General features: G+C 37.3%; 1 protein-coding gene across 2 annotated transcripts in view; it reads left to right on the forward strand.

The window, feature by feature from the left end:
- Positions 1-629: 629 nt before the first annotated feature.
- The window catches only part of HELZ (helicase with zinc finger), a 58484-nt gene continuing 34143 nt past the window's right edge, over positions 630-24970 (forward strand). For both annotated transcript variants that reach the window (XM_026046883.1, XM_026046884.1), the window contains exons 1-12: positions 630-839; positions 2464-2500; positions 5521-5645; positions 8261-8317; positions 9122-9170; positions 9566-9641; positions 11315-11513; positions 12567-12674; positions 12992-13289; positions 14653-14920; positions 18815-19148; positions 22866-22996. In XM_026046883.1, coding sequence (XP_025902668.1) covers positions 630-839; positions 2464-2500; positions 5521-5645; positions 8261-8317; positions 9122-9170; positions 9566-9641; positions 11315-11513; positions 12567-12674; positions 12992-13289; positions 14653-14920; positions 18815-19148; positions 22866-22996 — 1892 coding nt within the window. The remainder of the gene's footprint in view (positions 840-2463; positions 2501-5520; positions 5646-8260; positions 8318-9121; positions 9171-9565; positions 9642-11314; positions 11514-12566; positions 12675-12991; positions 13290-14652; positions 14921-18814; positions 19149-22865; positions 22997-24970) is intronic.

Genomic DNA, 24970 nt, shown 5'->3' on the forward strand with positions numbered 1-24970 from the left:
AAGGGTGTTGGTCCGCATGGTGTCTAATCACTGGTATCAGTGAAGGCCAAGCAGCGGAACGGGCAGGAAGCTTCCGATCGACCTCCCTTGCTCATCCTTACCCATCCTCTTCCACTCGCGTTGCACTTCATGCCCTGAGAACTCTCACTCACCTCCAGTGTAGATGAGAGGTGCTGTGAAGAAAAAGGTACCCTGCAGAACAGGATGGGAGGCTGGGCAAAAGAGCAGCCGCTCGATGAGTTGTGTTACTTCCAAAGCAAAGCTTGCAGTGCCAGAGAAGACACAGAAGCCTCTGTGCAGCAAAGTGCTTAAATCCACGCTGACTTTAAATTTGAAACCAGTTCTTATATTCTTAAAATTAGTCACAGGCTTAAATATCTTCCTGAATTACAGCCAAAACTGAGAGCCAGGAGTGATGTAAGTAGGAGCATGGAGGAAAAACATTGGGAAGAGATTAGTTAGCAAGAAAGACGGGAAAAGAATGGGAAATGGCAGAAGATGGAGGGGATGCGATAGGACACCTCGAGATGGGAGTGGAAGTTGGTTGGCAAGTTGTCACTGCCATTATGCAGCTAACCAACGTTTTATCGTCCCCTCTGACCCCGCTCTAGGATTTCTGTCCCTGAGTCATGGCAGACAGAAGACCAGAGGAGGCATGTGAACAAGCATGTGAATCCCTTAAGCAGCAGGATTATGAAGTGGCAGTGAAGCTTTGCACAGAGGCTCTCCTTGCCCTGGGCCAGGCCCCCCCGGCGCAGCCCTCCCCGGCAGGCCAGGCACAAAGCGACCGCATCAAAATCGAGAGCCTGCTGTATAGAATTGCTTCTTTTTTACAACTTGTGAGTGTGACTCTTTAATAGTGTTAAGTGAACTGGAAAGAACAGTCAAATCTCCTTTACCATCAAAATTGGAATAAAATCCAGCATCTTCCTGTAATTGGCATGTTTTTCCTCTGCAGAATCCTCCTCGCTGAAGTGTGTGAGACTTGTGTCTTGCAGCCATTGCTCGGAGCAGTTGCATGGCTCTGTTTATTTTCCAGGTTTGGGACCTTGAAATAATTTGGGTCTGAGAAACAGTTCTCTAAAAGAAAAAATAGAGAAAAATATATTCCAAGAATAAAAATATCTCCTTGCAGAGTATTAAATTATATTCTTTAAATAACACACTGATTTGCTGTGTCTTTAAAGAGCATTAAATTAAGGCAGCAAATCTAAGCGCTCGAGAAAAAAAAAGAGGAGGGTGCATTCATATTTAATCTAGCTGTCTTAGCATGGGCGTAACCTTATCTTTTAAAACTTGCCTAATATTTTTTTCATCAATAGACTAGAGTATGTTAAATAGAAAACGTAACTTTTAGGCTCTGACAGATTTTTAATGGGAATGTGAAAACTATGATCTTTGTAAAGGTTTATAAATGGAAGGCAAGAGACATGTCCATGAATCATAGATTATTCCATTGCTAAATTTATGTCCTTCCCTCAAAGCATTAGAGAACCACAGTTTCTCAGAGAAAAGGACATTAGAGAGCTTAATCTGACTAAACCTGCATTTTCCCTGCCCATCACTTCTGGAAATGTTATTACAGACTAGCAGGGACCTTCCTCCTCCCAGGTCTTCAGATATTGGCCACGAATAGTTTCTTCCCAAGTGACAAAATCTTGGCCAAGTTCTAAGCCTCTGCTAGGCAGCTTTAGAATAAACTTTGCCCTTCTGATTAAATTAAGATGCAGCCTGTTGTATAGCCCCTCAGGGGAAGAGATTCAGAAATGCCCAAGAAATTCAGTAACATTTGATGGAAGCTGAGTTACAAAAAGCCGAATTCTCCAAGTTAGTTACATATAGCACTATGAAGATAGATGCTTAGCAGTATTTAATATATTAAATTCTGATCTGGATCTCTGGAAATCCTGCAAGGCACCTCTTGTATGCTCAATATATTTGTAAATCCTTAGGAGATTGGGAAAGTTCTTACCATCTAAACATTCCTATCAAAGACATGAATTGTACAGATACTTAAAGATTTTAGGCCAATAAAATCCTAAGGTTCCTTTTTCATTGTTGAAAGGACTACATTCTGAAATCACTATTGATAGGTCAGAATTAAATAAAATACATACCCTGCAGATTCCAACAGCCACTGTAGCAGTGGAAATAATAATAAAAATTATAAAGTGACAAGCAAGTTTTCTTTTTTTTTTTTTTGTATTTTTTCTATGTGTTGTGAGCCACCTACCAACACATGCATAAACATTTTTTTGCACCTTGGTACCTCTTTTCAAAATGTCCAATTGCTGAGAATTTGAGAGAAAGTCAGCATCCTAAGAGGAATTAATTATATTTGACCAGTGACTGATGTTCATTACGTGTTATGGAGAGGTTCTAGAAACTTCTGACTGAAGCGTGTGGTTGTTTATGCTAACTGGAATAATGTTATTTTTAAACTTTTCATGTTTTACCTTTCAGAAAAAGTATGGGCAAGCAGATGAAGACTGTAGGCATGGTATGCTCATTTCCTTTCTTATTACCTAGTGCTATAAATTGCAGTCAGTTGCCTGAATTTCAGAAATGGATGCCCAGATGTGCTGGTTTGCTAAGAGTGACTTATTTTCTGGTTAAAATTGTGTGTTTGCTTTCCAATACGCCAACTTGTTTTGCTTAAGGAGCTCTCCCTGCTTTGTAAGTTAGGCTCAAATACCTGAAAGGCAGCTGCCTTTGGCAGAGCGGTGCTCTTTGACTAATAGATAGTTCAGTGTATAAGTGTAGGACGGATAGATAGTGTAGGATGATGGTGACGAGCAGGATGATGGTGACGAGCAAGACAGCTGATTGTTCCTTCTTCTTTCCCAGGGACATGGGTAGATATTTTGGTTTTGCCTTTTGATTTCCTGTTGATTTAGGGAATAAAAGGGGTTGATGTGCTTGCATGCAGCCCTGATGGCTAAAGTCTTCGTGTGTGCATCTGTTACGTGGAAGTTGAGCCTTTCATGTTTTATTTCCTTGTTTTTAATTTTAATTCCTTTTAATTTAAAGGAATTAACCATCTTTGTTAATGTTCGGATACTTACTTATAGTACATGTGATTCAGCGATCAGGGAGAACTTTTTGCTAACTTTGGTAAATGTTGTATCAGAATTTATCAACTAGATCGTGAGACAAGAGGTGGGCAGATCCCACCTTTCCATTCTTATTTTATTTTTTACCCTTAAATTAAAATATCAAATTGCAGTTTTGTTATGGGGACTATTTGATATAGGTACTACCGTGACATTCCTGTGCTGGGCATGGTAACTTTTAAATCATTACTTTGTGAGGGAGTAATGTTCTTGTCTTCACTGGTGGTCCAGCCGGGATCTGGGACTATGTGGGGCTCTGCAGGTTACTTGCGGAGTGTCCACAAACATAACTAAGAAAAGTAAACTGATGGGTGCCATTCACTCAGGCTTGACTGGTTTTATTCTCTTGGCCTGTGTGTCACATATCAGTATCTCAAATGAGCAATATTTTTTTCTTTCTCTCACTGGGCGTTCGTAGAAGTGGGTAGAATAGAGAACCAATTGTACCTTTTTAATTTAAGAAGCAGAGGAAATCGCTTTGAGATCTATCTTACTAATAATAACAAAAAAGTAACCAGTGTAATTTTAATTCAGGGCAGCATGCTGTGCAAATATATATATATATTTTTCAAGTTCTAAAAGTGAGGAATATTTTTGTCTTAATGCCACAGGCATATAAAAATGATATGTATATATACGTGTGTGTATGCATGCACCGTACTTCTTGTGAATGCAGAATGAACAACGTGACTGTGGTTCCCATCTTGTGCTGTTGCCAGTTGTACCCCAGGTTAGAGTGTCTGCATTTATGATCCTAAAGGATATCAGTTTTAGTCTGTCCTATTCTTGAAATATTCCTTGGAATAAACAATCCTAGTGTGGTGTGGCAGAATTCTTCTGCTTACCATCTTTGTAATGGATAAAGCTTTATTCAAGGTACTGTATTGGTAGATGTGACATGTTATGAAACTATGATAATGTTTTAATTTGTCTTGAATGATAAGTGTATCTTGAGGTAATTCAAGAAATGTGCATTCTTTACAGTGTACTGTTTACGCTGTTGGGGTAACAGCGTGAGGGTGATGACAACTTAAATCTGTTAACTTATTCCATAAATATTTAACCAAATATATATTTTTTGCTCGGTAATACTTTGCAATTAATGCTATGAAATACCACTGCAGTTAGTGGCAATAGGGTGTAGGAACTTTGAGGTTAAAAGAGCAGACTGTCAGACATCTAAAACCGTTTGTGGAGCTGCTTTTTCTTCTGCTCTGGGAAGCAGCTGCATTTTGGAACGTGGTCAGGATCCGTGGAGTGGTGAATTCAGGATTATCGTTGAGGCTCTTTGTAAATTAGAGTTTAGCTCCCATTATAATCTGAAGAGATGTCTAGTTGCTGCTGCATAAATGCCCGCGTGCGACTGCTGTTTCTTTAGTGCTTCACGTAACTCCTGTTAACAATAGGAATGTCTGTTGAGCAAGGAGTTTTGATTTATTATTCTAAAATGTAATCCAGAAGCTCTGCTGAATGTAAAAGTCCTGTTAGCGCTAACAGGAGCTGCTTGCATCTGAGGTCTGCATGAGTGGCAGTATAAACATAGATGTTGACGTTGCCTGCAATAACAGTAATATATTTTATAATTTTCTACTTTTAACAACTGTCTAGGCTACTTTCAGCTCGCATGCTTAGCTTTACTAGCTTCTTAATCACTCGGAAAGGCATTTCTTTTTCTGGACAGGTAATATATATGATTAAGTGTTACTCCTTCTTGTCTGAAGCATGTCTGTGTCATGAAATAAATCCTTTCACTATTGGAAGTGTCAATGGAAGTGTCTGTCTGGCCAGGTATCTGATCCGGCGCTAGAACACATTAGGAAAGTTTTCTGTTACATGGGGCTTGTAAATTCCTGGATTCAGACAATCGTGCCTATATCCTGCACTTCACAGCAAAAGTGAATAAAAGCCCTTTTAAAGTAGCAGGAATTGAGCACGAAGAGGTTAGCTATATTTGGAAACGCCGTGGTATGCTTTTTGTGAGCATGAATAGATCTTCCTGAGCATGTTTGTGTTACTCAGAGGTTGTTGGTTGCTATTTTTTTTCCTCTTTCTGTAAAGAGGAGGTGCTTTGTGTCCATGTTAGATAGCTCAATTTACCCTTCCCATATTAATTTTTTTTTCTGTATTTTGGCATGTGATCATTACTCTAAATCTTTGAGCTCGTGTACAATGTTTCTTAGATGATGGGAGATAAGTTTCAAGTAATATGAGATGTGATCAAATGAAACTTCCTTTGTGTCCAAGACTTCTCTTTTCAGGAAGCCATGGATTCAACCCAAGTTTTAGACATTATTTTTGTGTTAGAGCTCGGAGAAAAAAAACAAAGCAAAAAAACCCCCACAAACTGTGTAGAGTTTACTTAAATGTCTGCTGCAGTGAAGCTAATGGTTGTTGATTTGTGTTGCAGTGCTGGGAGAGGGGCTGGCCAAGGGAGATGGATCTTTCCGTGCAGTGCTCTGCTGCATGCATCTTAAAGGGAAGCTGCAAATTGTGTCTAATGTTCTTTCCAAATCACTGATGGGTGAATCATTGGTAAGTGGGTTTGTTGTAATCTACATAACTTGAAAAGCAAATTGTATTTCCTTTTTTTTTTTTTCTTTTTGTGTGTGTGTGTGTGTGTTTAATAACAAACTTCAGAACATATATTTGACTGGCGCATTTCAACAAAAATGATTTGCATGGAAAAGACAAGGAAAAATATATATAATCAGGATACCTAGGGTGTTTTACTGCCAGTGTTTCTGGGTCAGTATAATCTTGAATTCTTTTTGGTTTTTGGCTCTGAATCCCCAAGGAATGCAAAGTATTTTTTGTACACATGCAGTTTAACAGAGCAGAGAAATATAAACCTCAAACTTTTGCCTGCTCTTTTAATTTGTGATTGACACCATTCTATATATAACTTCAATAGGTTCAGACCTTGAAGCAGAAAAATTGATGAGCCTCTTAAATAAAAACTCCACCATAAGTTGTAATAAAGCATGAAAAGCTTTTCAGGAAAAAAGCTTGCATTTCAAAGACAAAGTCAGGACTGGAGAGTTCAAACCTTTTCTCAGCTATCAGAATACTTAGACATACTTTTACCCTCAGACATGTGAGTAACATACTGATTCTTATATAACTACTCATATGGGGAGGATTAGGGACAAACAGAAGTCTCCAAAGGATACTGCCCTTTTTATTTCTGGAATCTAGGCTAAGTAGCATGCAGTTCATCACCATGAGCTGGTGGTGGTGCTGAATCCAGAAACATGGTGCTAGCTTAAATAAGGAGTGATCTGGCCAAATCACACACAAAGTGTGATATCAAGAGCAGTTGCAGCTGTGTTGGGAAGTAAAAGGAGGGGAAGTTTGTTTTATAACATATTGATGTGCAGGAGTTGCCTTGTAATATGTGTCATTGAAGATATATCATGTTCAGTGTGATTTCCATGTAATTCAACTCTAATTTATAGTATAGTCATATGCTTTGCTGATTTATTATTTATGGGAAGTAATTCTGTTGGTGTGGAGTGGTGTTTTATTTAAAAAGAAATAAGGATGTATAAGTTTAGCCAGAGAGATGCACATAGACACTGGCTGATTGTGCAGACCAACTATTAGACATTCACCTAGGAAACTTCACCTGGAGGGAGCTGAAATCATGTTTCCTATGTCTTTATGCATAACTTAATCAGTAGACTATTTTTGAGATGGCTTCTGTTTGTCTGTGTCTGATAGATATCCTGCACTTGAATTTTTTTCTTCTTCCTTCCTCCCTCTTTCCTTCCTTCCTTCCTTCCTCCCCCACCTTTTCCCCCAAATGGGCTATTTTTACATGGAAAGCTTTTTCTTTGTCTGGCTGATGTTTTCTACTGAAGAAAGTTTTCATTGAAAAATTCCTGGACAGATTGAAGAAACCTTGCCCTCAAAAATTTAATAAAATAGCCCCAGACTTCTTATCATTGAAAATGTACAACGCTCTCATTTTAGACTTGTGCAAAGTGCTTCTTATGTAATTGCAGAGCCCTGTCTCAAAGCAGAGCTTTGGGTGTCCGTGCAGGCCACAGCTCATTAGAACAAGCTTTCTCCTGAAGAAGTGAGAAAGCATTTTGAAAACAGCTACGTTAGATTTGAGTTTGTAAATTTTTTTATCAAAGATAATTCCTGCTGCTTAGTAGCGCAGACAAAATTGGAAAGCAAAGCCTGAGAAATGGAGGGGCACCTAATCAATTTTGGCAAAAGGTTACTGAATGAAAACATAGGTATGGGGTCCAGCGTTCAAAGTGTTTGCTTAATGTGAGTGTGAAATTGTCATGTGTATGCATGTGCTACTTCAGATAAATTAATCTTTGGAAAAATTGACCTTAAATATACTTTAATGTGTTGTTATTTTAAGATAGATGGCTTACCTTTTGCTTCATAGTAGAAAAAGGCATGGGTGGTCTACATCAAAGTAGAAAGAGTTACAAAATAGTAGAAATCAATGATTTGTAGAATGGATTCTTAGGAAGAAGTGAATCCACTCTTGCAGCAGCAGTGACAGTTTTTCATATTGATTCCTCCAGAGCTGAACTATTTCAGTAACCAGAGCATGTGGCTCGTGTAGCGCTGCTCATCATCAGCAGTGCTCCAAGTGCTCCGTGAAGGCTGATGCTATCACTGCTCACTCAACGGATGGGGAAACTGAGGCATGGAGCAGTGAAGTGACTTGCCCCAAAACACCCAGCAGCCCTTGGCCATGGGGCTACACAGCCCCAGAGCGCTGGGCCACGCTGCGTGAAGGCTGCCTGGTCCGAAGGATGTGCCTTAGCAAAAGCTACTAATGCTTACTTTAGGTGGCAGCCAGACTTCTAGTTTCTTTCCTGCTCCAAGTTCTTCTACCTCTACCACCTTGTTGTCTTGTTCTATATTGATACCTGCTGTCTAGTGTTTGGCTAATGTAAAATTTCCCCCTCTTTGTGGTTTTTTTTTTTTTTTTTTGCAGTTACTGCTTGCTGAGTATTACATAGTATGTCTCTTAAAATTGTGAATTTTAAGTTAAACTCCTTTTCTCTTGCCCTCTGCTTATTGCTTGGGATGGTGAGGGGGAGTACTTTTTTTGCTATTGTGTAATGTGTGGGAAGGCTTATTTGTTGGATGACTTAATATGCTTTCTCCCTACCTAGAACGGGATGGTAACTAAAGATCTGACACGATTGAAAACACTTCTTGCTGAAACAGAGGTAATAATAAGCACCTTATTGGGAAAATCCTGACAAATATCTGATACAGCTGAGAGGCCCCAGGAGATCTCGTCCTCCTGTGAACATACTGTATCTGACTGTGTAGTTTCTATTGGTCTTTACCACCTACTCATCAGCTTTTCATCATTATCTTGTGTTAAAAAATGTATCTCGTATTTAAAAAAAAAAAAAAAAAAGTAGAAAGATGCTGATAGTTGTTGACTTGTGATAGTGAGTGGAAAAAACCCAAAGCTTGTATGTGTCTGCTCTTTAATTATGGCATTTTTATTTGTTGGAAATGATTCTCAAGTTATAAGCCTGACTTAAAAAAATTGCTTAGCAAATCTAAATATCCTCTTAGTCACCTTGTTTTTTTTGATATTAGGAGATTGATCTGTCTGTTGATTGAATTGCTACTTCTTTACTTGCTTTTTTGTTTCTTTTAAGTCATTCATTTCATTTTTACCTTTAATGCAGATTTGAAGTGAAAAGATATCTGAATACATCTTAGACTTTGGCTTTTTTACAAGTTTCTTGCAATCCATATTAAAATGGTTGCACGATAGAATTAATTCCCTATAAAAATCTTTGTAGCTTTCTTCTAAGGATGAGTGGACTCTGATCCTGTCATAATTTCTTTTATCAATGACTGTAATTTAGTTTTGTGTTAATAGGAAATTCATGTTTGTGACTAGAATAGACGTCAGACTTCTGATGAATTATTCCATATCAGCTGTTCTAAAACAAAGTAGCCGAAGAAATTTTTGTTGGTAAAAAAAATCTTCTTTTCTTTTTTAATTGTAGGCAGCTGGTAAAGTACCATCAGGATACCATGTAGAAGATTTAGAAGAAGGTATGTAACCCAAATCTGAAGCTATTTTATCTTGCAGAAGAAGATGGCTCAGCATTGGAGAGTAGTGAAATAAAAATATCTGGACTGTTTATCTTGCCATGTGAATTAAAGTTGAGCTGTTCATTTATTTGAACATCACTGATAGAATCTGGAGGCAGAAATTTCTACTTATTGGTCTGCCATCTACTTTGAAACTTGCCTTCATATCCTTAGAACCTTTGTTCTAAATGAATTTGTTAGGGATTGAGAATTAATTTTTTGGTGAATAACTTTGCCTGTATATTAATACATTATGGGTTGATACTTAAGGAGATGGTTCCCTGGACTGTTGTTACACTTGACTCAGAAATAATTGGAAAATTGAAAAGTAACCCAAGTTTTGGACTTCTCTGCAGGGTCCCGGGATGGCTGGCAATTCCGCCCTCCACCGAGGGGAGTCACAAGCAGTGAAGAATATACCTTATGTAAAAGGTAAAGTCATTGCTTTATGTCGACATTATCTAAGGGATCATATCATTTCCTCTTTTATTTAACTGAAAACTGAGAATGTCAGGAAAATGAGTTCCTTGTTAGAACAAGAGTTGATTCATTCTCAGATTTTTCAGTGGTTCAGCTTATCCAGAAGCATCCTAATGCCCTGTAAAATGGAATCATCAATTCCATTTTATAAGAGAGTAGTTTGAGGATCGTTTCCTTTTTCTAGTGACAAGGTAGCATCTGTCTTCTCCTGCCTTTTTTTTTTAATTTGTATAATTTTGGAGATGAGAAAAGTTCACTCCCACAAGCAACTGTGTTGGCAAACTGAAGCACAGAGAAGTGTGCTTTGGCAGGAGAGAGGATGCTTGTCTACAGATAAATGGGGTTTGCTGATAAATGGGCTTTGTCTTCAGCTAAGCAGCACTTGCAGAATTTCACTCTGTGTCTCTTTCCCATTCTGTATAAGCTGAAAAACGCAGAGGTGAATTGCGTTGCTAAAGATCCAATGGCTTGTGCTGTATTGGGGTTTTTTCTTCCTGTCTTTTTCAGTTCAGTAGCCAGTATTTCCTCTAGTTTGTATTGTTAGCCATAGTTACCTATGTAAGACTATATTAATATACTCAGAGGAAGAAAAAAATATATGCACTTGATTCTTCTGTATATGTAGCTCATAGAAATAACTTATTTCCAAGAGGTGTAGGAATCTGGCCTGCTTTTTAGATGAGATGACTGAATATGCTGAATTTGGGCTACTTTTGACTTGTTTCTCTAGAGATGCTGAATGCTGACAAATCCTGTTGACTTTAGCAGGTCTGGTGCATGTTCAGCATTTTAGAAAAAGATGATGTTTTTAAGCCAAGATGACTTTCTGTTTAGTAGCATGTATACCATGTTTCCAAACCTTTCTTTCAATATATTTACATGATATTCAAGTATAGTTAAGTTTCCGGAGTTTCTGTATATTTGGTATCCAAAATATATTTTCCTGCCTGACTTTAATTGCTTGATCTTAACGTGACACCTAAATTAACAGTTTGCAGGAAAAAAAATATATTTCTGTAACAAAAGCTTAATCTCTATAAAATAGACCCTGTGAGACATGTTTTGCAGGGAGGATGATTGAACCTTTTCCTGGAGAGATCATTCTGTATTGTTGTTTTTAGAAGGGAGAACCACATGATGTCACTGTTGCTCCAGAACGAAGTGCTGAATGAGCATTTATCAACTAATAGCATAACTATGGGAGGAAATTTCATTATATCTTCCCTCTGCCCCTGATTAACAGCATTTTATTCATATTACTACAGTGCCTTGTAATCAATCTCACGGATGGCCCATGATATCATTGCATTAACTGCTGTACAAAGGCTTGATTCTTTTTTCTTTGAAGCTGGACATCTCTTAATAGGATTTGTGTCCTGTTATGTTTGAAAGAAATTTGATTCAACTTTCTGGACAGTGCAGTCAGAGAAGCTGCTACCTCTCTTACAAAATGCTAAATGCTTTAATGTATTGCCAAATCAGTTACCATAGACTAAAAATGCCATTAGTTCTGTGAGAGAGACTTAACAAGACCTTCTGGCTTTAGAAATAAAGCCTTGATAAATTTCTTTTTTAATTAGAGGCTGAAAACTTTAAGGCATAATTGTCTTTCCTATTTTATGTAGATTTTTAGAGCAAGGGATCTGCAGGTACGGTGCCCAGTGTACTTCAGCACATTCCCAGGAAGAGCTAACAGAATGGCAAAAACGATACGCTTCCCGCTTGATCAGATTAAAACAGCAGAAGGAAAACAAACAATGTTCAGGCAGTTATATGGAAACCTTGATTGAGAAATGGATGAATTCGTTATCTCCTGAGAAAGTGGTAAGGAAAATATGCTACTTCCCTACGTGCTCATATTTGGAACTAGCAGATGAGCCTCTTTTTGGCCCTTACTATCGGAGCTGGTCGAATTGCTAACTACAGAGAAATTGTCCAAACAATTTTCTTGCTTTTCCGTTCTGTCCTGTTTCTCCTTGCAAAGATAGCACAGACTCGGGCTGATCTCTGCAAATGTACTCGTCCTTTTCAGGAATCGAGCAAAGTGTTTGCTTGTGGGTTAATCACAGCTTGATTATTTTTGCATATTTAGTGTTCCCAGTGCAGGCTGGTTTAGCCACGTCTCATAGTTTTGTTCCTGCTCGTTGATGATGTGGAAGAGCTTTTTAAACTAGAGAACAAGAAATAGTGAGCCTTTCACTACTTAGTGGGGAATGCTCCTGCTTGCGCATGGCTCCTTTTCTTTTGCTGCAGCTGCAGGCACTTGTATGAGGAACTGCCGTTCCCCAAACATTCAAAAATGTTTAAATGGTGAAAAATGAGGGGTATGGATATGATCAAACTCAGCAGCTGTTTGGAATTCCAGGGAATGTTTTTCAGTGTTCAACCAGCTCTACTTACTACTGACCCTAAGGAGTTTTCGGTCCATCTATTGTTTAAAATTTGGGAAGATCCATTCCTGCAAAATGGATCAGAGTAGAAAGCCTGGTGCCCAGGTGTCTTTAGTCCTTGCATTGAAATGTAGTCTCTGGGCCTTGTGTTTCAGATACTTCTTTCCAAATGAAATTGTATTCTATGTAAGCATTAAATACGTTGATTTTTCAAAATGAAGTCCTGCATTAATTGTTCTTAAACGGCTGTACTTTTTGCTTATGCAGTCTGATATAGTAGAGTTGTTTTTTTGTCTCTCTAAATTCTCTAATTCCTATTCGAAACTTGCATAAATTCTAGAAAACAATGCTAAAATTATTCACAGTTCAATTCACAAACTAAAAAACCATCCTTTTCACTGACCTAAAATAGAACCTCTTCCTGAATGCTTTTATTTTGATATTAACTGTGGAAGTTTAATGTTCTTTTGTTTTTCTTTAAATCTAGCTTAGTGAAAGTATAGAAGGAGTGAGAGTAGAACATAATCCTGAACTTTCAGTAACTGTCACCACCAAAAAGTCTCATCAGACATGGACATTTGCTCTCACTTGTAAGGTAGGACTGCTCATCTTTTGAAAGTGGGTCAACAATAAGAACTGGAATGTAGTACGTAGCCTTTTGTGCTGGAGAATTCAATCACAAAATACTTTCAAGTAGAGCTATTTCCTAGCAGCGCTATGTCCTTTCTCTCTCTCAGCTGCTCTGGTGATTATGTATTCAGTGCTCTGACTTTTTGGAAAGTGGGCAGGACTTGTACCTGCTCGGAGAATTTAGAGTTCTTAGGAGCTTTTTTTGATTGCAGTTGAAGATTGTCCTGAAATAATTTCCACTTCCCAACATACTGTCATTTTAACCTCTGCGTTTTTTTATAGCCTGCAAGAATGCTGTATCGAGTGGCATTACTTTATGATGCCCATCGTCCACATTTCAGTATCGTTGCAATATCTGCTGGAGACAGCACTACCCAGGTATCACAAGAAGTTCCAGAAAACTGTCAGGAATGGATAGGAGGAAAGATGGTCCAGAATGGAATAGATCATTATATATACAAAGTCAGTATAGCCTTTAACACAGAAATCTTTGGAACTTTTCGCCAAACTGTTGTGTTTGATTTTGGATTAGAACCAGTCCTCATGCAACGAGTAATGATTGATGCTGCTTCAACAGAAGGTAATGTATAAAAACTTTCTTTTTGGCATAGTGGAAGCTTTTCATGCTACACCTTTGCTTTTCATGTATAAACATCATCTTTGTTAATGGATGTCTTTTATTGCATGTTCTTATGTTCATCATGTTACATGAATATAAATAGTGGATAAAGATTCAGAAAGTGAAAATTGGCCTGGGTTCGCTGGAATTAATTGCCATATGACACTTAAAATGTGTCAGGATTTGGCTCCTAAATCTTGTCCAGATGCTAAGTATTACTGAACAGTTAGGTAGTATGTGCCCAGGGGCATCTTTGGAAGCTAAAATGCATTTGTGTTTTAATACATATTCTTGAATGGATGTGAATGTTAAACATGTAGAAGAGATTACTAGAGAGATGGAAATGTGTCAGTGTAAGTATGGACCTGATAATCAACTCGTTAATTAAAAGCAGATTATCTGAAAAGCGGTATATCTTTTTTTCATGTAATGTCTGACTGGATTTGTAAAGAGACCAAGGGCTATAATGCAATAAATTACCAATGTTGGTATGAATTCTGGAAATTCAAAGAATATGTAACTATATTTTTTTTTACGTGTGCCAGTTGAAAATGTAACTACATGAGGCTGTTGTACTCTGTTTACGAAATTGATGTATGCCTCTCATTACAAACCTGGAATCACTTCATTATCAGAAAGACAGCGACAAATTGGAAGATGTTCAAAGCAGAATTGCAAAAAAAAGAAGGAAGTGCTTTGATTTATGGCAAAAGATTAAAAGAGCTAAATATGTGTCACTTGGCAATAAGCAAAGGGTTTGAATAGAGTGTAGTAATTTTCCCTGAAGATTCAAGAGAGATAAAACCAAAGAGACAGAATTGTAGCACTGGAATGTAACCAGGAAAAAGAAGGTGAAAGTAAGAAAACAGCAATTTTCTATTCCTCGCCTTTATTTGCATATAACAGGCTAATGTTTGCAGCAAAGATAGTGTAAATACCGGATGCTGATGCAGATTATGATCTGATCTTTCCGGGTTAGCCAAGTACCTAGCCAAGGGCAGGAAGACTATACAAGTTGAATTGTCTCTTGAAGCAGAGAATATTGCATTGAGAGTGTGAATCTATGCTTCGAAGCAAGGCTGGGGGCTTTTCAGGAGCTGTTTTGTGCTCCCCATAGAACAGTGTGGGTAATCACATCCAACAGGTTTATGAAGACACTGAGTTTTTGGAAAGCTGGTGTCCTTTCAGTGTAGAGCTGCTTAAGGCCAACCAAGCAAGCTGATTTATTTGCAAAGTCAAATTTTTTAATTGTCACAATAGAAAATTATCTTTATGATAGAAGTTTGGAGTGTTTAAACTTCTTTCCTTTCCCTGTGCCATCCAGATCTTGAATACCTAATGCATGCCCGGCAACAGCTGCTAACCACAGCCAAGCGTTGGGATTCTACTTCTAAGACTATTGTAGAATTTGAGCCGAATGAAACTACTGAATTGGAGAAGAGCCTTCTTACCAGATACCAAATTCCTCTATCTGCTGACCAGCTTTTTACACAATCTGTCCTGGACAAATCATTGACCAAGACCAACTATCAGTCACGATTGCATGACCTCCTTTATATTGAGGAAATCGCCCAATATAAGGAAGTTAGCAAGTAAGTAATGCACGTATAAAATTGTATCTTTGATATTGTGGCTGTCCTGTTAAAATTACAATATCATTTCAGATATGAGAATGGCAGGTTTTTCTTGACTAAATCTGTCTTACTGGCTTTGTAAGGGTTAGTAGTTAACATATTAAGTCTTCCTATTTCTTGGCAATAAAACTGTGTGAATCTTGAGAGTACTTGGAGTACTTTATTATAGCCCTTAAAAAGTGTAATTTATTAATGCTTGTTGAAAATGAGCTGTATCAGTCTATGCTTTAAATTAGAGGTGCTAAGCATCTATTGTACAATATTTTTATAATGTCTTAATACTTATTTTTTGTAGTTTTTCTGGCTCTCCAAACTGATATTAATAATAAGACTTATTTACATATTTTCTCTTCCTTGGCGAAAGTAGATGATAGCTCAGTAGTGTATGAAACCTTCATATGAAAAATGCTAAGGGAGCAACAAATACAGCTTGCAGAAGATGATTGAATTGTGTAGTGGTTCAAACTCTGATCCTTACAGTGATATGAAAGCTGATATTGCTGTATTTATCCTCTAAAGAGGCTGAGAACTAGCTTATGAATAAATCTTCTAATAAAAGGCCTATAATATACATGCTCTGTTTGCTCCATTCAATAATATCTTTAGTTATTACGTACATATTGTCCAACTAGTTTAGCTGCAAGAACAAATAGAGTGAGGAAAAAGATGTCAACTTTCCGTGTACAAAGTCTCACTGGGCCATTTTTGTGGTATTTTGATATTTGTGCTTAAAAATTTCATGTTCACTTCTTGTATGAAAGAGTTTCAAAGTGATGCATTACTCATAATGGAAAGTCAAAAAGGCAGCATAGCTTCCATTTAATTTAATTTGGTAGTAAATTTAGTTTTATTAAATTATTTGAGCTCCAAGACAAAAATGTCTGTATAAGAACCAATTCTGGAAGTACAGAGGTTGAATCACCCTTTAGGTATTTAGGGGGAAAAAATCCACTAATGGTTTATATTTCTAATATTCTTAAAGCACATTTCTTTTTTGTATCTCAGATGAAGTGCAGTATACTTTTCTATATTTATTTGCCCCTATCTTTCATCTTCACTATTTTCTCTTGTGCTGAAGTGTAACATGCAGTGAACCATGCATGGAGACTGCTTTCAGCATACAAAAATATTCTCTATTATATGTGTGTATAATCAGGATGACTTTTTCATGGCTTTTTAAAGCAGTCGTGCATTTAAAGTAAACATTATGAAATACAATATGAACTTTTTTTTAACTGAGTGAATTTTCATGTTAAGAATTATAATCCCAAACCTTGTAGGAAAGCAAAAAGCAGTGTGCCTGTTGAAATGAAAGAACAGTTGAGTGTGTTCCTGTGTTTAATGCTTCCCTTTTGGACAATTTGATGCATTAATAAGTTATTGCTGCTCTTTTTCCTATCTAGTAGATTAATAAAAGTAAGTTTAATAATGTTCTTGAAGTCTTGATAGTGTTGATGACAGAAATATTCTTTTGATCTTGTAGCTGACCCACTTTATTACAACAAGGCTCAAACTAACACACTTTTCAGATTCTCTGTGGATAAGATCACACACTTGCTATTCTCTCGTGAATTGCTGGCTTTGCAAGCATGAAAATGGGCCCAGAAATACAAATGCAAGGGGGTTGTGTCACCTGAATTGTGCCCTGGGTGAAAATATTTATGAATTGCTGCTGCTTAATGAATTTCTGTATGTATCATGGTAGTACTGGGGTTGTCAACATGGTCTCCTGTGAGCGACTGGAATAACAGGAATGTCTCTAGGTCTGACTTGGGTGAATTGCTGGGTTTTAGAAATGTTGATGATTTCTCATGTTCTAGGAGAAACATTTACTGTTCCAGATTTCACATGGGATCTCCTGAGCGCAACTGCTACCAAGTATTGGATAAGATAAAGGTTGCAGTGGCTCTAACCACTTGTGAACTCATTTTAAAGGGAGCTCCTTCTGGGTTTAGGGTGGTCTTGGCAAGCTTTAAGTTGTGTTTATTCTAGTATTTCAAGGCACTTATAAAAAGTACATGAGTACATCACAAAATAGAGAAATAGAGGCTAGAATAAGGGATCAACTGCTTTCAAATTTCCTAGTACAATTATGCTTTTTTACAAGAAAAATACAAAACAGTATGTGGATTTAGATATTTGGGTTTGGAAAGTAATTATTTCTTTGTAGAGAAACTCTACATAACTAATTGGAAGAAATATTTAGTAGGATTTGCAGAGAAAATCCAGGAGCAGTGAAATTCAATAGTCCCTTTTTAGTAATGAATGCTTTAGGAAAAGCAGCATTGTAGCAGGAAACAGAAGCCTGTTTAGTGCTGTTTTCCCCATTTTGCAGCTCATTAAGGCCTGTGTTTTAAAATCTCAGCTTTACTTTTTTTTTCTTGGATGACCAATTTTTGAGGCACCTTTGAGCCACTCACCAGAACTGAAGACTGAGTAGAAACTTGGGCTTCATCATTTGTAAAAGTCACACCCACTTTGGAAGTGCAGTAATTAACCTCTCTATACATCAGTTGCCTGGTCTGTAAAGCCCATAAGTTGTAAGGATGTGGATAATTTTGACTCATATAAAAGTTTAGATTTTTTTCCCCAAAAATATTAAAATTACTCACAGTAGAAGTCTAAAGTACATGTTTAGTTTCTGAACCTCAGCTTGAAAAACAGGGAAAACAAATTCTGCTGCAATACAGAGTATTAAAGGGCAAGACAGCATTGAAGAATGAATGACAGAAGCAGCTTCTGATGTTTAATTCTTAGAGGATTCTGCAGTTCACCAGCTCACCAGGAGGTGTCAGATTGCTCAATGGAAATTCAGTAATAATCCGTAAACATCAGGTTCTCTTTAGTAGAGTACGTTGAGTTTAGGGAGACTCTGGCTTGTGCCTCAACCCAACACGGCAGCAGTGGTGTTTGCTGGTGGGTTTTGACAGAATTTGAGGGTGAGCTGGTACATAATCAACAGATAAGGATTCAACTTCAGGAAAACTTCAACAAGATAAATTCACAGTGATACCAGATAGTGCCTGAGTAATAATGTGGAGCTCCCAGTTACTGGATTAGAAGTTTTATATAATAACAAACACTTAAATGAGTTGTGAATTAATTTAAATGTTGTTAACTTAATGGTAGATGCCCAGAGTAACACAGCATTACTATAGGGAAAGCAGGCCTTTGCTTTGTTATTGCATTTAGAAAACTGGAAGGATTTCACTGAATTTTGATATTCTTTGTGAAATTCATACTTTTGAGTGATCACTTTAACTGTAGCTTGCCCAGTAGCCTTTTTGCAGTTGTAGATGAACAGGAGCAATCCAAATTAATTAAAAAAGAACACATCTATGTGAGTCTGAGAAGTGCATCTCATTTGTATTACTTAAAGAAATGTGCAGTACCACAAGGGGGCAAACTCGCAGTTACTTGGCAAATCCTTAATCTTGCACGACATGAAGAAAGTCTGAATTCCATTGGTTTGGTAGGAACTTAAATTCTAAGAGATGTTGGATTTTATTATGCGTTATGATTTGTGATGCTACATTGCATTTTGTAAACGATTAAATTACCACATGACTTTAAAATGGAAATAAAATAGAAATGATCAGAAAAAAAGAGCAAAGGATTCTTCTGAGGAGATAATTCTTATAAATATATTTGATATTGGCTGTCATCAAAAGCAAAACGTGTAAACATGCTAAAGCTGCGTATTAGTAAAGGACCAGACCTGGCTCTCCTTGCTTATGTTTAATAGTTTCTTATACACCCAGAGTGTAAGCCAGCATGTGCTCAGTCTGTGAAGGCATGAGGTTTCTAATCTGAGAGCATTTTTCTGCACTGACTTGATGTTTTCTTACTTAGGTTCAACATAAAAGTGCAATTGCAGATTGTAGCAAGTTTCATGCTTACTGGTGTTTCCGGAGGTGCAAAATATGCCCAAAATGGACAACTTTTTGGCCGCTTTAAGCTCACTGAAACGCTTTCCGAAGACACTTTGGCTGGACGGCTGGTGATGACCAAAGTCAATGCTGTTTATTTATTGCCTGTCACTAAAGAGAAGTCAGCACAGACCCAAGGAACCAAAGAGAAGGTTTATGAAGCAGCTATTGAAGAGAAAACAAAGGATTATATCTTCTTGAGAGTATCCAGGGAATGCTGTGAAGAACTCAATCTTCGGGCAGATTGTGAAATGCAGGTAAGTCTCAGTGGAGGTGTTGTTGGTATGCAGACTGCTTGCCTTATGTCTCTTCTTGCTGCAATCAAAATATGGTTTGGAGATACAAAAAGGTATGTTTTTATTCCTCGTCATGCATCTTGCTGAGAAAGTGTAACATGGATAAGAATTTCAGATATATTCATACATACATTTCAATGTTGTTCTTTTTGTGTCATCTGGGTTGGGTGGGGAGGGGGAAAATTTGACCACCAAAATTCATTCCTGAAATAGGAAGTGTAGGCAGTAGGATCCATTTTTTGTTTGCTTTCAGATTAACCTCAAATGGCTAAAGGAAAGGAAAGTGTATTTGTTGTAAATAATTCTGGGTAGTTTGCAAAAAGACAGTGCATGGGATGTAAGTAGAAGTGCTTGTAGTGAAGACAAAGCTCTAGTTAAATTAAATGTCACCTTCTTCACGCTCATCCTCTCTGTCTGCCATAGATCTGGAGGTTGGTCTTGCTGCCAAACGGAAATAAACTCAAGTTAAGGTCACTGGGATTGCTTGAAATGGATCGCTTTTCACTGAAGGATTATCTCCTCCCATTCACTTTGTTTTGGGGAAACATATGCAAGAATTCTAATGTCTTAATTTAGCATAGATAATTGGCCTGGGAAGTTGTATGTTGTACTGGGCACTTGGTTTTGTGGTTATTTTTTTAAAACAATAATTAAACCTACTAATTGACATACCAAAATTCTGCTGGAATACAAAATGAGCTGAGGCTTTAATAACTGACTTATTTTTCTTTGAGTGTCTTATAAAACTTAGCTAGAGGCAACATATGGATTTGTAATTCTTCTATTCTCTATTAAGAATTGGGTCCTAAAGTTATTTGTAAAATCATTTAGTACTTAATTATATCACGGAACCAGTGGTCAAATCCTTAAACATTTACCTATATTGTGATCAGTTCTAATTGCATGGAAAGGTGGATTTTTTTTTTCTGATAAAGTGTTGACTGAAAAGTTAATTAAATTTGGAAAGAAATCCACAGATCAGTCCTGAGGATATTAAAATTTAGATGTGTGGCGTGTTTATGGGAGGCACTGGGAATCTTTGAGGGAGTTAGCATTCCCCATGCGAGCTTTAAACGTTCATCAAATTACTTTTATTTCTGCGTGTCTTGGAGAGATTGCACTTTGTTTCCTTTCTCTTTAATAATTCATCCCCTGAACTTCTGATCGCTTGCTCGCCTGCTGTCCGAGCTTCGGTTTTAGGGAGCGCAGCACTCACGAAGACGGGACGGAAGGAGCTGGTACTTTAAACCCCTTGGCTGCTCGTTTTGGTGACCAACCTTTCAGGAGGCTGTTTTATTTTTGGAGTGGCTGCGCTGTTCTGTGTCCTTTGCCATGAAACTGGCAAGGGATTAACTTCCTTTCCCACTGTTTTCTTCTTCTGGAATATATTTTAAAGCAGGTTACGTAGCTCTCCTTCACAGATGGCCTCATTCACTACTCCACAATAGCAAATTTGATTTGATTCACATTGGATTAAAAGCAAAATAACAACAACAAAAAAAGGCAAAAACAAACAAAGAAGGTGCTGAGTGACTGTAGCTAGCAAGAGACTGTAGCTATCAAGGGTCTGAGTAGGTATGAGCTGCATCATACAAGGGACACAAGGAGAAGATTCTTAAATATTCCTCTTTGCTATGGAAGGAGGGAGGAATAACAAGGGATTTCCTAGTTTTTATAGTTGCTTTAATAAACTCCACACTGAATATTGCACCAATTTGTTATTGTCCTTTTCTTTGGAGTTCTGGCTCTACATTGTGTTGTAAAATGTGATAGTCGAGATAAATATTTAATGGCTTTATGTCTGTGAGACAGTGAACGCTAATGGCTACATTCTGCACTGATATAAGCAGACACTTATTTACAGCAAAGCTAGTATTGATTTTACATTCTATGTATTATATTATTATTTAAATATACTAGAAAAAAAGGAGCGCTAAGAGCTGCATTTTGCACATTCTTTTGGAACAGATGATCCTCTTGAAGTAATAAATATTATTAGTACACCAGAAGGCTTTAAGTTATGAGGTAAATTTATGAGCCGATAATGGGGTGCCACATCCAACAAATACTTATTTTAGCATTATATATTTAAGTATTTGTTGGATGTGACATTTTAGCATTATGTATTTTAGCATTATGTATTTATTTCTCTATAGGAGAAAGTTCATGAGAATTCATTGAGTTTAGAGAAGTGAGGGTCTGCTTCTTTGTCTTTGCTGTCACGTTTGCTGTGCTCCTTTGATAATCACAAAGATTTTTAATATGACACACTTTTTTGGTACATACTATATATAAAAATTAACTAGGACTTTTAAAACTTTTTTTATGCTTAAAATTTTCATCAGCTCTGTAAGCAATCTGAATAGATCGCTTTAAAATACGTTTTAGAGTTGCTGGGTGTTTGTTGAACTTTCTGGTTAGTAGCAGTAATTGTCACGAGATTAAAGTGATTAAGCAATAAAGGATGGATTAATAGTGAGTCAATGAGTGCTAGAGGAGGGAATCGATTAATTAGAAGATTTTTGCCCTGGTTGTGTGGCATAAGTTTGGATGGCTGCCTTCCTCACAGCGGCCTTTCTCTGAGGTCACAGCTTGCCCACAGTTCATTATAAATCCCATTACAGAACTTATCTGCTCTTGTTTAAACACAAAATGCTCGTTGGAATTGCTGCACAGTAGTTACGTAACTACTGAGTTACACATACAATGCTGGGAAAAAAGGTAATGTTTATCAGTCACTTTGAAGTTGCTCAGTTGCCTTGGATGTCTTTGTCTTTTAATATTAATACAAATTTGTGTGAAATTATTGATAGAGGCTTCTGTGTGAATTGCTACCATTTAATTCTTCAGCTCGGGCCTATGGTCAAGATAATTTGGTTTTGGAAAAATTGATAAATATTTAAATATATGTAACTTATAACTTGAGCAAGATGTTTTCATTAACTGTTTTCCCAGGAGTTTTTCTCATGTCTTCAATTTTATTTTTCTCATTGTTCTTTCGTATTTTCGTATTTTTCTCATTGCTCTTTTAATATACCTTTGCATGAACGAATTTTACAAGCTCTTGTTCAGTCTGGGTTTAACTGGAGATACTACCATGCTCTGCGTGCTGTTTCTGGCTTTGCACCAGAATGTTGTTGGCATTATCTTTTATTTGCTATCATTAAAACACAAATAATTGAGAGAACAGAAAACGATGTATTGATATGCAACTAATTGTTTCAATAACTGAACATTATCAATAAATTACATTTTTGCAGAATGTAAATAAGTAAGATTTGGGATTTATCTCTGTTGGTCACATATCTTTATTTTGGCATCAGATCTGTAAAAATGTATGACCTGTCAGTGTGCTGAATTGGTTCTAATAAGGGATGGAAGTTTATATTTTTAAAGATAATGATATTTTCTGATAATTTAATTGTTTTCTGAAAATACAGTGAAATATATTCGTGAAAGTTCATGAACAGCTAAATTACATTACAAAAATGCTATATTTTGGTTCAAAGTGAACAAGTTAACTTTACTACAAGCCTTATCAAAGATGTCAATTGTTTTCTTCTGAGAGTTGTTTGCAAGAAAATAAAATTGTAAGCTATCATATGCAGCCAAGTCTAAGTAGTGTTTTCTAAATTAATCATTTTTGGTTCATCTGTTCTCATTCATTTTATGCTGTAGGTTGAACTTCAGTTTCAGTTAAATCGCTTGCCCCTCTGTGAAATGCATTATGCCTTGGACAGGATTAAGGACAACAGTATTTTGTTTCCAGATGTCAGCATGACTCCCACCATACCCTGGAGTCCCAACAGGTACAAGAATACAAACACTTTAATATCAAAGATCGTATGGTAATGCAGTCTTGAATTTCACATAACAGATGGCTGAAATCTGCCCTAAAACAGGAAATATGCCTTGCTCTTCATTAGTTGTGAGGATGGTTCAGAGAAGGGAGTGAAACTGTTCTAAATAAAACAAGAAAACTGATCCTCCTAACATTGGTGCGTGCTGATCAGTGCTCCCTTGAAATAGAACTGTGGTTTAATAGGCACTGCAGTTATATTGTAGCTGCAGAAGGCAAATCTGCCCTTGTTGTTGACTGTCCTGCATTTCTTCATTGCAAATACATTCCTACAAAAGCAGCATGTGTAAGTCCTGCTTGGAAGGAGTTGGCTGTGCAGGATCTTGTGCACCACAGTGCCCAGTAGCACCAGTGGAGGTTGATGCACTGAGCCCACATTTGGCCGTATCACAGTAGGGGATGACAAGAATGGTATGGGGCTGAGTCCTGGAAGCACCATCAGGGCAAGCTGCAGGACAAGCTTCAAGCAGCATGAGAGTCTTTGTACATATGTCTTAGTTTCTCTTATGAAATGTAGCCCCTCTATATGATATAAATACTTCTAAAGGAAACCAAGACTGATGTAGTAGTGATGAGAGTGGTGAGGATACTGGGTTTGAGCAGGAAGGGGGAGTGAAATAGGTTGCAGAGGAAAATCTTACCAAAGACATTTATAAGGTTTGTGGATCGGAGATACAGTGAATTCTTGGTGCATAGGGAAGGCCAAGAGAGGCGTGAGGTTTCAGTACGTAGACACCACAAAAACAAGAGGCATGTGGGATTGACCTACAGCACGAGGTGAGAGAAGTTGCGTGGTCTCCTGAAGGTGAGGGTTAAGAGCGTGATTGCAATGAAGTGTGGATCAGAAGGTAGCTCAGGGATCTATATTTTCCAAGCTCTAGCCTGTCAAAAATTACTGAAGGGGGAGTGCAGTGTTCTGGGTGAGGGTGGTTGCTGCCTGAATTAAGGCAGCAGGAAGGGAATAGCTTTTGTATAGAGCTTTTCTACAGAGCTAATGGAAGAGAATGACAATCTGTTCACTGACTTAATTAAGTTTTGGCTGAGTCTTGCAAGGAAATAGGATTTAGGAATAGTTTGGATATAAGCTGTGATTTGAATATAAAAAGGTAAGTAAGCAGGCACTGAAATTTGTCAGGAAGTTTATATTTAAGTACATTCATATAATGTTTGAAGTTTGTGTAATTTATTTCTATAACAGTTTTGTAAATTTTATGTATGTAAATGATTTATGTAACAGTTGCAGTTTTAAGTCAAGGTGATAAGAATGTTTTTCCATCTGGTGCTTGGATTTGCCCTACCTTGAGATTCAGCACTTTTGACTAACTCGGAACAGTCTTTCCCTTTGTTGTTTTTCTTTTAGTGCTGCTTTATGTCCCTATTATCTTTCCAATATTTCTTGGATTCTTCTGCCAGCTTGTTCATAGCTCTCTTATGAGCTAGGAATTCAGTTAATTCCTTCTTGATTTTGCTTCCTATTGCTAAGTGCTACTGAATGGAAGCTTTCCCAGTCCCAAGAATCACAGTACTCGCACAAGACGGTTCAGGTTTCACAAGTTTGGCCATATGTGCGTCAGTGACAGGTGCTCTTTACTGTGCCTGTCTCCTTTTAAATCTATCTGAATATTAAATATTAAAATATTAAAAGCTTGTCTGCAAATCTTTAACCTCTTCAGCTCGCTGGAAATTTTTGAGCACATCTTCCTGTTAATGCTGCTGGTGACAGTAATGAACACTTTTTTATGAACTGTTTTCCTGTTAGAAGCATATGCCTTAACTATTCCTAACAAAATAAAGAAGTTCTAATTAATTGGGTACCCATTAATTCTGTCCATACTTAATTTCACCACAGTTCATTTTCCCAAGTCCCTGTTGCTGTGTAGCCATTTGCTTCTACAACAGGCAACATAAACAAAACTGGAAGACA

The sequence above is a fragment of the Nothoprocta perdicaria genome, unplaced genomic scaffold (assembly GCF_003342845.1).
Source record: "Nothoprocta perdicaria isolate Ctin4 unplaced genomic scaffold, notPer1 scaffold_46, whole genome shotgun sequence".
Taxonomy (NCBI): Eukaryota; Metazoa; Chordata; class Aves; order Tinamiformes; family Tinamidae; genus Nothoprocta; species Nothoprocta perdicaria.